Source organism: Cervus elaphus, chromosome 30 (genome assembly GCF_910594005.1).
Source record: "Cervus elaphus chromosome 30, mCerEla1.1, whole genome shotgun sequence".
Classification (NCBI taxonomy): Eukaryota; Metazoa; Chordata; class Mammalia; order Artiodactyla; family Cervidae; genus Cervus; species Cervus elaphus.
In genome coordinates, this window is record NC_057844.1 from 63,862,756 (window position 1) to 63,878,324 (window position 15,569).

Consider the following 15,569-nt stretch of genomic DNA (forward strand, 5'->3'; position numbering starts at 1 on the left):
GAGATCTTTAAGTATAATTTTTTAAAAATTTTGTATTGTGCCCAGATACCATTTCATGCAATTTAAACACAAATTCCTATACCTTGATTTATAGAGAAGTATTTCATCTTAGTTCTAGTTGGTATTTCTCATATCTTGTCTTCTCTGAGCTCTTCTTTTCATCAGACTGCTGGTCCCAGGAATGGATGGGGAGAGGTAGGTAGGGTTTCCTCCAGGCAACGCCGCTCTGGGCTTTCTCCAGCCAGGGCCGCGTGGATCGCGGCTCAGCAGCCGGGCGGGTGCGGCCCGTGGCGTCGCGCGGGGGCGTGGCTTAGCCACGGGGCGGGGCCTGTCCGCGGAGCGCGACCCGCGGGCGAGTCTCAGGTTGGCAGCTGGCAGTGCAGCCCGCGGCGACGGCCAGAGCCGAATGCTCGCGGACTCCGTGCGGCTCCTGCCGTTGTCCTCGCTCGCGCCGCGCCATCTCGCTCCCGCAGGAGAGGGAGACCCGGCGGCGCTCTGCCCGAGAACACCGCGGTCTGTCTCGGGGCACCTTAGGAGAAGGTGAAGCCGGGGTCCCAGAGCGGCTGGACTCCCGCCCCCCGCCGGATCGCACCGCCGAGCCTTTTCCAACGCCTGCAGCGCGGGGCGCGCGGGGAGAGTGGGTTCCACTGCGAGGGAAGGAGTGACCGGGACACCGAGGATGGACGCGCAGACCTGGCGCGTGGGCTCTCGCTGTCTCCTCCTGCTGGCTCTCGTGGGGTCTATCCGAAGCGAGGGCGTGCAGAGCTGCGAAGAAGTTCGGAAACTTTTCCAGGGGCGCCTGGTGGGACCTGTCAAGGGGCTGCCGGATTCGCCGCGGGCAGGTAAGGCGCTGACCGTGGGCGCAGGGCTGGGAGCCTGGGCACGGGCTGGGGCGTCCGGAGCGTGGACCCTGCGCTGCTCAAGCTCTCGGAATGGCCTTTCCTGGGGGAAGCTGACCTTTCAGGTCCTCCGACCGCACAGGGTGCCTCCCAGAGAAGGGCGGTGTGACCATCCCGAGTGCAGCGCGGCTCCGGGAGCTCCAGGACTCCGCCTGCCGCTGAGCCGAGCTCCGGACGTTCGCTTCCCGCCGGGCTCCCTTAGTCTCTGACGCGTTGCAAGAGGCCAGCAGAGCTGACAGCGGGGGTCAGCGCTGCCTGACCGTTCTTCTGTTACCAGTGGGAACTTCCCTAGTGCCCCGCCGGGGGGCCTCGGTTTGCTGCTTTCTCCCACGGTGGATGGAGTTGGGTTGGCGGCTCCAAGTTTGATACTAACAACGCAAACCTGCATTATCCTCCTTTGCTGGAGAATGGGATACTGACCAGGGCGGCCGGTCTCCTCTGTTATGAGGACTCGGACCCCGTGCACTGACCCTGGTGTAACTCTGAGCCCCCCTCTTTACGCCCGGGCTGCAGGAACCAACTCACTGTGCCTCTCGGAACCACTGCGTAGTTGCAACGCCTGAACGATGTGCTGGCAACAGGCGATCAAACAGGGTGCACTGGGGAGCCACTTAACACGGGCGAGATCTACCAGACAGAGATTGGAGGGGCAGGAATACAGTGAATGCGGCCAGTGTTGATTCTGCTGCTCGCGTGCGCCTGCACCCTTATCCGCTATTCGGCGCTCCCTCCGTGCTTCTGCGGGCGGATTTCCAGTAACATTCGGTCTGGAAGAATAGACCTTAGTTGTTAAACGCAACAGCAGGTGTCTGGAGTTAAGATCTTATTGGAGCAGTGCACCTAATTACGAGGCTAATTGCCAAATGCTGTGAGCTTATTGGCTGGGCAGTTTATTTGTGGAGGATGCTTGGGTCTAAATCTGTTCTCTCTGCCTGTATGTAGGGTGAGACTTGCTGCTAGCACTGGGGAGCCGTAGCTCTTTCGCTTGATTTCTTTGCTGCTTATCAACTCCGTTCTAGAGTCATCCCACAAGGAAAATCTGAGCAGTTGGGCACGATGAATCCATTTTAGCTTACATGACTAGTTTTTTAAACAAACACACAAATATGTATTTGGATACCTGTTTGGTACTAGGCACTTTTACTAGTTGAAACAGCATAGATGCTCTCAGCTTAGGGCACTTCTGTCCTCAAAGGATACCACCCCCTTTGTAAACCGGTCGTTTTATTTCAGTGCATTCGTTTCATTAAAAAACAAAACGAAACGAAACCTCACTAGACAGTAGCTAAAGCAGCTTAAGTGACTGTGTGTTGGGGCGGCGGGGGTGGGGGCGTGGCATTTCATTGGGCGTGAAATCCTCCTCTGAATTACTAGATTTTGCCCCCCATCCCATAATTTTGGCTGATATGTTCACAAATGTGGACAGTTAAGGACTTGATTTCTCCACCCCCCTCGTATCTCGGTGTTTCTGGTACTTGCTAAATGTAATACAGTGACTAGAAGGTATTGCAATTCTAGAACCCTGTGTGTGTTTCATCTCTTTAGAAGAAGAACTTTGCAGAGTATCAGTCACTGTCATAACATTTTACTGAAACTGAAGCTGGGCCCTGCAGAGAAGGAAATCGTTGTACTTATTTGTGTTTGATACACATGGCACAAAAAAGAGCCAGGATGGCAGGCATCTTCTTTTCTAAGACATTCTGGTTTGTTTCTGCATTGTTAGTACTTTTCTTTATCTGTGACTTAAGGTGATGGTGGGGTCATAGCAGTGCCTACTGAGGGGGCCATGCAGGGCTGAACTCTTAGGGACATCAGTGGTGCTGCTGAAAAGAAGTGCTGAATTCCTTTGACATTTGCAATAAGAAAAAGTCACATGAAAGTATTATTCTGAATCAGAATCACCCAATAACAAACATTCACATCTGAATTTGATATAATTTTGAATTTTTTTCTCTATTATTGATTATTTTTTATTTGAATAATTACATTAAACTGTTTCTTTAAACATTGATGTCTCTTATCTTTCCACTAAATTTTTTTTCATTCCCCCATTTGAGTGAATTACACATACCACATGACTCATAAATGCTTTTCTTTATTTTTGTATTTATATATGATCTATAACATTTAATTTGATTGAGTATAGTAGTTGAACCTTATTTTCTAAAATTACCCTCAATGTCAAGAGAAAACATAGTTAATACTACATAGTCATTCTCACATAAGAATAGAAATATTAATATTCTTATTAGCAAGTACATGTGTTTAGCACATAGACTTTCATTGACTAAAGCTAGTTCATTTAAATTTGATATTTGTTTTCCTTGAAAGTTAAATTTTTTTTAGTGCTTTCTTGCATTTCTTGTCTACAAGTGGTTAATTCCTGAGATGCCTGGCCAAAATGCCATTTAAAAAATATAAGCAGGCAGAATAAGTTCTTACCGTTTCATCCTATATTTGTGACTTTTAAATCTTCTGAAAGCTATGTTACCCAATTTGAAATTACTAAAAGGGTGAGAACAGCTATTTAAGCTCTTTCTCAGATTCCACTCACCTTTGTTCTCTACCCTGCTCCAATTCTTTTAAGCCTATTGAGCTCCTAAGGATGTTTGGATGAGAAATGTAAAAAAGGAGAGAAGGTGTAAATGTGATTAGAATTACAGATTTCCCTGTGTTCTGATTTTATTTCCTAAGTAGTAGTCAAGGTGCCCTTTGCTCTTGTTTATTTTGTTCAGAAAAGAACTGTTAGTGAAAGTGTCTTTTAAAGGTCCTTTTATTTTTATTTTATTTATTGGGGAGGAGGGATAATGTTTTCCCATTGAAATTTCTCTTCACACAGGCATTGTTCACACATGCATTATTTTCCTTTTTTTAAAGAGGATAATTCAGAAAGGAGAAGCTTATAAAAATCCAAGGCTACCTTCAGATAATTTATATACCAACTAGTTTTTAAAATGTGGATATTACTTGATACAGAGAGTCGCTTGTGCAAGGTGACTTTTTCTTGGTAGCTTTGGCTGTAAATGGGATAGTAAAAAACTTGGTGTGGCAATATTAAATTCTAATATTATCAGACACTTTAAATAGTGCTCTATAGTTTGTTTATATTTTTTAACTGCTTTCATTATAATCCAATCTTATATCGTCTTCAAGGTCAGTATTGTTGTATACTCATGCCCAAGAGAAACAATCTACCTGGTGATCTTAGAGTTTGGAATTACAGACATTTGGATTCAAAACTAGGCCCTGGCACCTGTAGCTCTGTGACCGAGGTAAATCAGTTAGCCTTTTTGAACCTCTGTTTTCTCACCTGTAAAATGGGAATATTGGTTCTTAAAGGCTTGTTACATAGATGGAATGAAATAATACATGTATGTGAAATAACATGAATCCAGGCACATAGTAAGTGCTCAAAAATGCGTTGCTGTTATTACAGTTTTTTATTTACTGTCCTGATTGTAACTGGACTTGACCTTTAAGGGTGAAATTTTAGTTTTGGATGTCTATAAATCAGAACTTAAAAAAAATAACTAGTTTTTTAAAAGTCACACATGAAAAAAAAAGTCACATGATTGTTTCTAAAATTGGGAAATATGTCTCTATCTGAAATGATACTTATTAGGTTATGGTGAAAATTTTGTTTCTTTTCACGAACTAATGGAAACTCAAAGAAACCTATCTGAGATGGTATTTATTGGATTATGGTGAATGTTTTGTTTCTTTTTGTGAACTAATGGAAACTATAAGAAAGAAAGCTATCTGAAATAGTAATGGTATTTATTAGGTTATGGGGAGTATTCTGTTTCTTTCTGTGGAGTAAGGGGAAGTCTAAGAAAGAAAACAGGCTGCACTGTGCCACTGCTCACGGTAACACCCAGAGCCACCTGGGGTATATATTCGGAGAGGCACAATTAGATGGCTGGTGGCCACAGTCACTCAGTGACAGTAATCTCAAACTGGGACCCTTGCTTTTTGTGAACTAACGACCCCTTTTGCTGCCTGCGCAGCATGGTTATGGTGATCCAAAGCCGTGAAAGGGACCCCCAGACTGACCAAGGCAGATTATTAATATCAGGATTGCCCTGTATTGAAACTTACCAGCCAAGAACCGCAAGAAACACGATGAGAGTCAAACAAACTAGGTCTTACTTGCTGCAGCAAGGGAGATCGTGCAGCTCAGGAACGGTGGGTGCCTTGGTAAGAGGCAGTTGAGAGGGACCTATTATAGGATCTGGCCTTGTGCTGGGTGATTACAAGGGTTTAAGGAAGCAGGGCAATTCAGGAATTGGGCATCTTCATAACTTACCTAGGTGTTAGGAAGATTAGGGTGAGGGGAGTGGATGAGTAAAATAGATAGCTAGTGGGAACCTGCTGTATGGCCCAGGAAACTCAGCTCGGTGCTCTGTGATGACCTAGAGGGGTGAGGTAGGGGAGTGGGAGGGAGCTTCGGGAGGGAAGGGATCCGTGTATACATATAGCTGATTCACTTCACTTTACAGCAAAAACCAACACAACGTTGTAAAACAACTAAACCCCAATTTAAACAAAAAGATGAGAGCAGTTGCCTTTAATGTAGAAGCAGTAGTCACGCTTGTTGGTCAGAAGAGGGGATGTTTAGTCGTTTTGTGGTTGTAGAGTGTCCTTGTGGCCATCCTGCTGCATCACAGGTCTTGGGTGGCTTTGCCCCATCACTGCTGTCTTATTTTGAGCAGGTTGTCTCTGTTGAGTTGTAAACATCAAGGCTTAGTTCCAGTGTCAGGGGAACTTGTCGCTTTCTTCTCTGGAAAATTTAGTATATGCCTTGATGTCTAAGAAGATAATATGTTTCTTTTCTTTTTTTTTCCTTTTATTCAGGCTTTCAGTGAAGCTTAATAATGGGGAAGCGAGTATGATTTTCTACTTTAGGGCCATAGATCATGACTGTCCATCAGAGCCTGAATTGTGCTAATCACATCCTCTTCCTTCATAGTCAGTTTACTAACAAATGTAAATGTTGTGTGCACCCCCATCCCCTCTCCATCCCCCTTTATGCCAAGTGTCTAACATTCCATATTTGTGTCACTGGCCTTAAGGAGGGGTGCAGTTTAGGGAACTTGAAAATGGCATTTTATAATTATATGCTCCCCCCAACCATGATTCCAGCTTGCTAGGACTTTCTAGAACATGAAATTTGGCTTGTCTGATAAGAAAACTTTATTGGTTTATATAGTATTTCTTTTTTTATTAACTAGTGTACGACCAAGAGGAACATTTCAACAACCAGATGCTACTCCTAAACAGGCATGATTTATAAATCAGTGACCTCTTGATATAACTGTTCAAGAAACCACAAATCCATTCTGTTAAAATAGAATCATGAGAGACTTCTTTCATATGCTTTGTTGAGATGTATTGCAAACATGAAATCCAGTGTACTCAGTTAACTAACAAGAGCAATTCATTTTAATAGAGTAGCCATTGTCCATATCTTCCTTTCTTTTATAAAAGCCTGACCTTCAGTTAGAAGAAAAGACAAAAGCAATTGTGCTCTCAATTCTTCTGTTTTTCAGTTTTAGAAATCTCAAATTTTATCAATTATACTGCTAAAATCATCCTTAAATAATTAATCATTCTTCTGTGAATCACAGAAAATTAACACAGCTTTTGATTAGCCTTATCAGGTTCACATACAGCTACCGTGTAAGTTGAATGTATAATGCACCTTTACAGAAAGAAAATGAGATTTTTGTATTTCATGGTTTTATGAAATAATCTACATTCTCTTGAAAGTTTAAAATATTGAAAAGTACAAAGAAAGCAAAAATAATTATATCATGCAGAAATAACCACCAAAACCCCTTTGAATTATCTTTTTAACACCCTCATCAATCCTCTGCTTAGCACATACATAATTTTTGAGTGAGCGTAGGTTCACTTTATCTTTTTTTGTAACACACCTTTTCCAATGATAAATATCCTTCCAAATATATATATTTTTTAGTGACTAAGATTCTACTGTACACTTAATTGAATTCTCTATTGCTATTGGAAATATAGGTTTCCAGTATTTGCTATTATAAAATCACATGGCTAAGGGCATGAAAGGCAAATGTGCCAAACTCCTTCCTTACTCATAGCTTTGCAATCATATCATCTGCATTCATTCAGCTTTAGTGTTTTTCAGTGTCCGCATCATTGACCTGTGGAACTGGATAATTCTTTGTTGTTGGCCATGGAGGGAGGTGTTGTCCTATGTATTATCAGGTGCTTAGAAACTTCCCTGACTTTTACCCTCCTGGATGCCAGTAGCAATGCCTTGCCCTCTCCAGTTCGGATAATCAGAGATGTCTCTCGACATTGCCAGATGACCTAGAAGCAGCAGAATCATCCTGGTTGAGAACCATTGGCATAAGTGTCCAACCTATGGATCCGTTATGCAAACACATTATATAGCTGGTTGGTTTGCAAGCCTCAGGTCTCAGCTTCAGTGTCAGCTCTTAGAGAGGCCTTGCTCAGGTTTGGGCTTCCCTGGTGCCTCAGTGCAGGAGATGCAGGAGGCCTGGGTTCAATCCCTGGGTCAGGAAGATCCCCTGAAGGAGGAAATGGCTACCCATTCAAGTATTCTTGACTGGAAAATCCCATGGATGGTGGAGCCTGGTGGGCTACGGTCCCTGGGGTCGCGGAGAGTCAAACACGACTGAGCACGTGGAACGCACGCACTTCCTTCTCATGGTTCATTGAACTCTGTTCCCCTTTGTTTCTTTCATGGCACTTGTCACGGTGCCGTGTTTCTTTTCTTTTTATTGTTGATCTTTTACCACTGGATTGTGTGCATGACAAGGCTAGAAAATGTCTCCTGAAGCTGGGTTTCTGGATATGAAACCTGTGCAGTCACATGGGGTCCCACACTCAGAAGGGCCCCATGCTTGGCTTAACGCTCTGCTGTGTCCATCTTGGGGTTTGAATAAAGCGTCCCGTGTTTCCCTTTTGCACTGGGCCTGCTGATTATGGATGCAGTCCAGTTGTGTATCATGTTCACTGGAGAATATCTGGTGCTCAGAACATGCCTGACACAGAAGAGGAGTTGAAATGTTTGTTGAATACTTTAGTAAAGCTTCAAGTAAGTAAGTAAGTGAAAGTCAGTGAATCATGTCCGACTCTTTGTGACCCCATGGAATAGTCTGTAGAATTCTCCAGGTCAGAATACTGGAGTGGGGAGCCTTTCCCTTCTCCAGGGTATCTTCCCAACCTAGGGATCAAACCCAGGTCTTCTGCATTGCAGGCAGATTCTTTACCAGCTGAGCCACCAGGGAAGCCCAAAGCTTCAAGGAGCTTCTTAATCTTTTAAACCTCTCTGATTCTTAAGTTAAACTCTAGAAGTCAGTTCATAACATTCAAGATTCTGTTGATACAGTGATTTTTTTTTAAATGTTTTATGGTGTTATATAAATGGGTTAAAAACTGGCCCCTATGTGTTTTACTTCTTCCTAACTTGTTGGGACCATTAGTCCAAAGCCTACCAGTGCAAAATTCAAAATTTTACATATCCAATTGCTTTAAATATAGCAAAAGTAAACATATTTTTAGTCCTTTAGGGCCTGTCTGCCTTGTATACCTCACAAAGCTGAACTCATTGGCTAGCCATTCATAAACTCTGGGGCTAAAAAAGATCCCAGGTTGCTGCTGCTCTTGAAGCTCTTTACTCAGAGACTTCACATCTTGTGCGAAGCAACATCACCTGGACACAGGAGTTGCTGCTGTTCAGTCGCTCAGTCGTGTCTGACTTTTCGTGACCTCAAGGACTGCAACATGCTGGGCTTCACTGTCCTTCATTCTTTCCTGGAGTTTGCTCAAACTCACGTCCATTGAGTCAGTGATGCCATCTAACCATCTCATCCTCTGTCACCCCCTTCTCTTCCTGCAATTTCCATCTCTCTGGGATTTTTCTTGCTTTCTTTCTTCCTCTTCTGGGTGGTGGTCCTACACCCCTGTCTTGTTGCATCTCTTCTCATGCAACCTGTTAAAGTGGGACCCAAATAAAGCTCATTGTCATCTTGAGGCCCTTCTTTTCCTTGACCAAACCTAAAACCCTCTCTCACCACATACACATTAGTATTTAGTTATTTCCAGTATAAGGTTGGGACTCAAAAGTAGCAATACCGATTTTAAATGTATGTCTTGCCTTCTGCTAAACGATAGGCTACTTGAGAGCAGGAACTGTGATTGTTTTTGTTGTTGTTGTCCTGTGATTAGGCCAAACTTAATAAGTCAATTTTGATTTTTAGAAGTAATCTCATATTTCTAGTTACTCAATAGGCTCAATTTATTGTGTTCAATTATTATTTTATGCCTGGTGTTAATAGAATGAGAAATATAGGCGGTGAAGTTTTTAAAAATATATTCTGATCTGGGCTTAGTTGTGTTGTTGAATAAATTGTTTACATAGAGTTAATATCTTCTTATGTAACTCTGGCATAAAAAGTGACCTAATGCTTTTTTGTTTAAATTTAAAGACATTTTTATCTATCTTAGCTAACATTTTTGAAACAGAGTAAATGAATTGCCAAACAAATGTCTAGAAGAATTCCTTAAATGCTCTGAAAGGGAAGGAAGATTATTTAACCTCTAAGGGGTTCATTTGCAATTGATACCATCATGTAGACAGTGTGACTGATCTCTTAGAACGTTAATTGATTTATAGTTGGGAGAACGGAGAAAAATAAAGGTGACCAACTATAATTTACATCTGGCTGTGGATTAGCTGATTTGTGTTTTATTTGAATATATATTTTGGAAATTGTTTCTTTTCACAAGAAAATTGATAGTAAGGAACTAGAAAATGATCTATTTTTTCCATCTCCTACCCTTGTTAATTCTACACTGGGAGAAAGTACAAATGACTTGACTGTGGAATTACTCCTAAGCCGGGAAGATCGTTTACTAAAGGACACTGACTTGGGGTCCAGATTCCATGTGACTAAGTTGAGTGACCACAAGCTTTCAGAAGAAGCAAGAAAATAACTGCTGTTAAATCACAAAACATGATATATGGTAGAGGTATAACTTGTCTCTACAGTATTCTAACAGTTCTAATTTTAGAACTACTCATCTAGGCTCCAAAACTTTTTAATGATATCGTAGAAAAAAATTTTTTTTCTGTATAAACTGTGGTTGGTTATGTATTTAGGATATTTCTTAGAATTAGTTTTAAGAAATTTTACTTAAGTAGAAGGATTACTTAAATCAGTGCTAATGAGATATGCACATTTTGATATGGTCTAGCTATTAACTTAAATATGTTTCAAATACAGTCATATTTAAAAGCTAGTAAACATTTCTTGTATTATAATTTAAATGGTTTACTGCCCTTTTTAGAGTAATGGTTTTGAATTACCCTAAAGAGGTAATTTTAGGGTAATTACCTGTGCTATGATAACTAGATTTACTTTACTTTTTAATGATTCTATATGGCAATATAATGAAATGATCTTTGGTAGCTATCTTTTTAGAGCTCATAGTCTTTTCTTTTTCCTTGTCTTATAGTTTCAAGGGACTTTAGTTGGCATAAGTCCTTCAGTATAGTATTCATTTTGGGAGAAGCTAAGAACTGAGAAGAGAGTTGGATAAAAAGCATAACTAGAGTGTGACTTCATTGATCAAATGAACATAGAAATTATTTCTGGATGTTCTTATTCATTGCATATATACTCTTTAAATGGGAGACTGTCAATATTAAATTACCTGTTCAGATTTATTTGCTTTTTGAACAACTCTCTTATTTGGTAAGGTTTGGACCAAGTTACATTTTGTTCGTTTTCTTTTGATCATTGAAGCTATCTGTGTTTAATGAGCTGAAACTGAAGTAGGTCAATAAAGTGAAGAGATTAATAGTCTGTTCTCCACCAGTCTTGGAATACATTTTACTCTGGGGGGAAAAGTCATTTCTAAAAAAGATTTTTTGATCAACTTAAAAGGTAAAGGAAATTGAAATAGCATTGACAGAGTCAAAAAGCTGAGGAATCCATGAGCTTGTCAGAGCTCTCTTTATTTATCAGGTGAAGCTACTTGGATCTGAATTTGAGGTTGTTAAATATTTAATATTTAATTTATCTTTGGACATGTCTTACAAAGAAAACAAGAAAATGATAGGTGTGACAGAACATTGAAAAGTTGCCATGGGGTAAATAAATGGGAAATTGAGACATTTTAACTCAGAATTTGTCCCATGTTATGGTCACATATTTTAGTGAATACTAGTGAATTTAGTTCTGAAATCACTTTATCTTGACTACATCACTTATTAGCTATGTGACCTTCAGCAAACAACTCAACTTCTCAAGGATAGTATATAGTCTGTTCCTTTTCACTTTTGTGTTCCCCTCCTGGCTCAGTGGTAAAGAACTCACCTGCCAATGCAGGAGATACAGGTTCGATCCCTGGGTTGGGATGATACCCTAAAGAAGGAGTTGGCACCCTCTCCAGTATTCTTGCCTGGGAAATTGCGTGAACAGAGGAGCCTGGTGGGCTACAGTCCCTGGGGTCACAAAAGAGTTGGACAGGACTTAGCGACTAAACAACAACAAATTTTCAGTAGTTGAGAACCACATGGTATGGTGTCAAAGCTTTGTAAACTATAACATAATCCACAGTAATGTAATTAATTCCATTACAATTGTAATTCTTAGATACATTTAAAAAATTCTTTATATGAGATCAGGGAGCAGGCAAAGTAGAAATTCTTTTCCTTCATGCTAATAAAATGCTAAACTTTCAGATAATTTCTCCCATCATTCACTCTCAAAGTATTGATCCTATACTCACAGAAACATAGTCTATCTTTTCATTCTTGTTTAGTTAATAAATTAATTTATTATTTATAGTTTAATTCTGTGGTAGAATCAAATTTGTTTATTCATATTGCTACTGCTACTGCTAAGTCACTTCAGTCGTGTCTGACTCTGTGCGACCCCGTCCCTGGGATTCTCAAGGCAAGAACACTGGAGTGGGTTGCCATTTCCTTCTCCAGTGCATAAAAGTGAAAAGTGAAAGTGAAGTCACTCAGTCTTGTCTGACTCTCCCGGACCCCATGGACTGCAGCCTACCAGGCTCCTCCATTCATGGGATTTTCCAGGCAAGAGTATTGGAGTTTATTCATATTACATAGTTTAAAAACCAAAGACTGATCTTTTATAAAATGATGTCACTGAAATTAATTCTATTAAGATCAAGAGGGAGGTGCATTGCCTGGAAACATGCTGATGAAATGCTGTCACAGAGAGGCTCTACAGCCTGTGATTGACATGGGGTCATTGTTGATGTTCAGTTGGTAAGTTCCATCTGACTGTGACCCCATGGACTGCATCATGCTAGGCTTTCCTGTCCTTCACTATCTCCCAGAGTTTACTCAAACTCATGTTGATTGAGTCATTGATGCCATCCAACCATCTCATGCTCTGCCACCCCCTTCTCTTCCTGCCCTCAATCTTTAAAGCATCAGCGCCTTTTCTAATGAGTGGCAGTTTGCATCAGGTGGCCAAAGTATTGGAGCTTCAGCTTCAGTATCAGTCCTTCCAGTGAATATTCAGGGTTGATTTCCTTTAGGATTGATTAGTTTGCTCCCCTTGCTAACCAAGGGACTCTCGAGAGTCTTCTCCAGCACCACAGTTCAGAACATCCGGGGAGTAGGAGTTAGTTCTCGACTGCTTGCAGTCACGTGCTTACATGTTGTGGTGCTGCTGGGTGGTCTGTGTGTGTCTCCTGTGTTGGGGCTGAGAACGTTTTTCCCATAGAAAAGATACAAAGGTGAAGCATGCTGGGAAGTCTCTGCTTGCTCCTTTAGAGGGACTTTTCACCTTGCTCTGTTCCTGGACGACATCAATGGCAGCCCGTGGGAAGCAGTGGCTGGAGAAGACTGGGCATGTGGATTGTGGTGCATTTCAGGTCTCAGCTGGTGAGGCCCCTGAAACCTAAGTCCCTTCACCTAAGCACACAGCTCCCTTCAGGTGACCTCACAGCTCTGTGGAGTTGGCTAACTTGGGTTGGCCAAAAAGTTTGTTTGGATTGGTAAGCTGCTGCAGAACAAACTTTTTGGCCACCCCAGCACTTTCTCCTCTCATCCCCTCTGAGGTAGGAAAAACTCCTCTGCAGTTATTAGCTAGAGTGTTGCAGTATCCCTTAAAGTTTTTCTATACCCTGCCCTTTATAACAAATTTATTAGATAATTCTATTTGAGATACCAATTTATTTCCTTTCAAGATCCCTTCCTGTGTGACAAAACTTTACATACATTACCTACTTAAAGCCACAGCTTTCAGAGATCATTTGATTTGTAATTAAAATGTACAGAAACATAAATCTGATCTAGAGTTGATTTATAAATGCTTTTAGAAGTTCTAATCAATGGTGGCCTCTTTATTCATATTCAGGTGTCTCGTGATCCTGTTTCGGTTCATTGTTTCTTACCCTCTCCTTTCCCTCACTCCTTTTATGAAGAACACTAATGCTGGCTAAATCTTCAGGTTTCAGTTGCAAATATAACTAAATAGATAACACCCCGAAATAAAACAATAGTTTAATCCCCACTAACTCCCGTAATTCAACCAACAACCAAATCTCATAGAATTGATGGCACAAATGTTCCCGTGATTTCTCTACCCACCACTATTGCCACCACCATGCTCTAACCTAGTACCTTCTCATGGCTGGATTATTTAATCAGCCTACATCTACACTTGGTCCTTGCCAGCTCATTTCCCAATTGATTCTCTATGAAAGTAAACGTTATCTTTATTTCTCATGTTAAATCCTTCAATGATTTCCCATCGCCTTTCTCTTAAAAAAAAAAAAAAACAACAACAAAAAGGTGATTCTGTTTTAATGTGTAACTTCTGTGTAATTAAAAAAATAAACATCTCAGTGAAATAAATGGGGGAAAACTCTATGACATTTCATTTGTAATACCCAGCAACTGAAAGGTTAGCATACTTAATCATGAATGAGCTGTTACAAACTGGTTACAAAGACACTAATAAGAAAAAAGAACATAAAGAGTAAATTCAAATGATTAAATGACTAATAAGGATATATGTAGATGATTAAGTCATAACAGAGGAAAAACAATTTCTTAGAAATATCACATTGTCAAAGATTGAAAATACTAATATGTAATTCTTGTGATTGTATTAGTAGCAAATAGAGCACTCTCACCTACAAATACTGAAAAAGGAGATTGATGAAGACCGTCTCTACATTCAGGGGGAATTTTGCATATATTACTCAAAATTTGAATTCTGTATACCTTTTGCCTACCAATTCCAATTTATAGGAAAGTGTTCTAACAAAGTAATTGGACAAATTAAAACATATACATATATGTATAATAAACTGGTTTATTGTGCTGAAAACCCACAGCTAATATAGATGCCTATTAGTGCCTATTAAATGAAAAATTATAAATAATCATGTGAACATTAAACCCAGACAGGTAAAACTATATATCTAGAGAACAAGTGATTTATGGCCCTATTGATAGGAAAAAGCAAATTTTGCCTTGACTTAAAAAAAAAATAGAAGGAACCTATTTGCATATCAATTTATGTACAAACATACCCTAAACAATATGCAAAAAATATCATTAATAGTAAATAACATTGGAAGGTAGGGTTAGGATGAGAAGTTTATTTATTTATTTATTTATTTAGGATGAGAAGTTTAGAAGTAAAAATGTACTTTACAAATTTCTGTGTCCTTTAAATTCTTGGAAGAGATTTTTTTTCGGTGATACAGATTTTTAATTTACCCCATGGTTAGTAATATTTGCAAATATATGTGACTCACATTTATGGGAACATTGAGATGAAGCTTTGCAATTCCATGATCTGAGTATCTCTGTGTAATAATGACTTCAGGGTTCCTGGGTTCAGCCAATGACAGCAATGAAAACAGGCAGTCCCATTGCTCTCTATCTTAATGATCTTGATTTCTTTGGTATAGCTTATCATACCCTTCATGATCTGGCTTCTTCTTCTTTAGCTTCATATGCTCTTTATTCTCTCCATTTGGAAAGGTTGGTTTTTGATCCTGAGCTACCATAAGTAATGTTGTTCCTCATTGGTTATTTCTGGAAGTACTGAGGTGGTCTAAATTAACTTCAGAGCCAGAAATTGTTTCTGAAGTTATCTCTGAATCAGGGTACTTGGTTATGGCCATGATTTTAAAGGCAAATAGAAACAACATTTCTCTTGGACTATTGTTACAGTCAGTTGGTTTATTGGTCCAGTTTGTCTTCATTGACAGTAATTTTCCATACCACTTAAAGGTGATATTTCTAAATGATAGAACCTGAGAACATTCCCTTCTAAATTAAATCAAATGTTCAGATTCAAGTGGCAGAAGCCCAACCAAAGCTGTCTGAAATTAAAAAAGGAATGCATTGGAAGTATTAGTATATTGAGGCATCTCAACAGACAGTGAAGACAAAGGAAGAGCAAAGATTCACATGAGCTAAAGAAATGAAAATTGAGATGAGAATGTTTACAAATGTCTTATTCTTTGTGGTTACAGGTTTTTTTTTTTTTTTTTTTTTCCTGTTGTAAAGCAGCCATGTTCATATAGTAGAAAATATGGCTGCCATATAGCTTCTCCCAAAGGAGAGAAACTGGCCCAATTCTTTTGGTATCTACCCTTTTATAG

At 40.1% G+C, this 15,569-nt stretch overlaps 1 protein-coding gene across 4 annotated transcripts in view; it reads left to right on the top strand.

Annotated features, from left to right (window-relative positions):
• The first annotated feature begins 625 nt into the window (after positions 1-625).
• Positions 626-15,569, top strand: part of GPC5 (glypican 5) — a 1,490,288-nt gene continuing 1,475,344 nt past the window's right edge. For all 4 annotated transcript variants that reach the window (XM_043891977.1, XM_043891978.1, XM_043891979.1 and 1 more), the window contains exon 1: positions 626-842. In XM_043891977.1, coding sequence (XP_043747912.1) covers positions 680-842 — 163 coding nt within the window. In that variant the 5' untranslated portion in view covers positions 626-679. The remainder of the gene's footprint in view (positions 843-15,569) is intronic.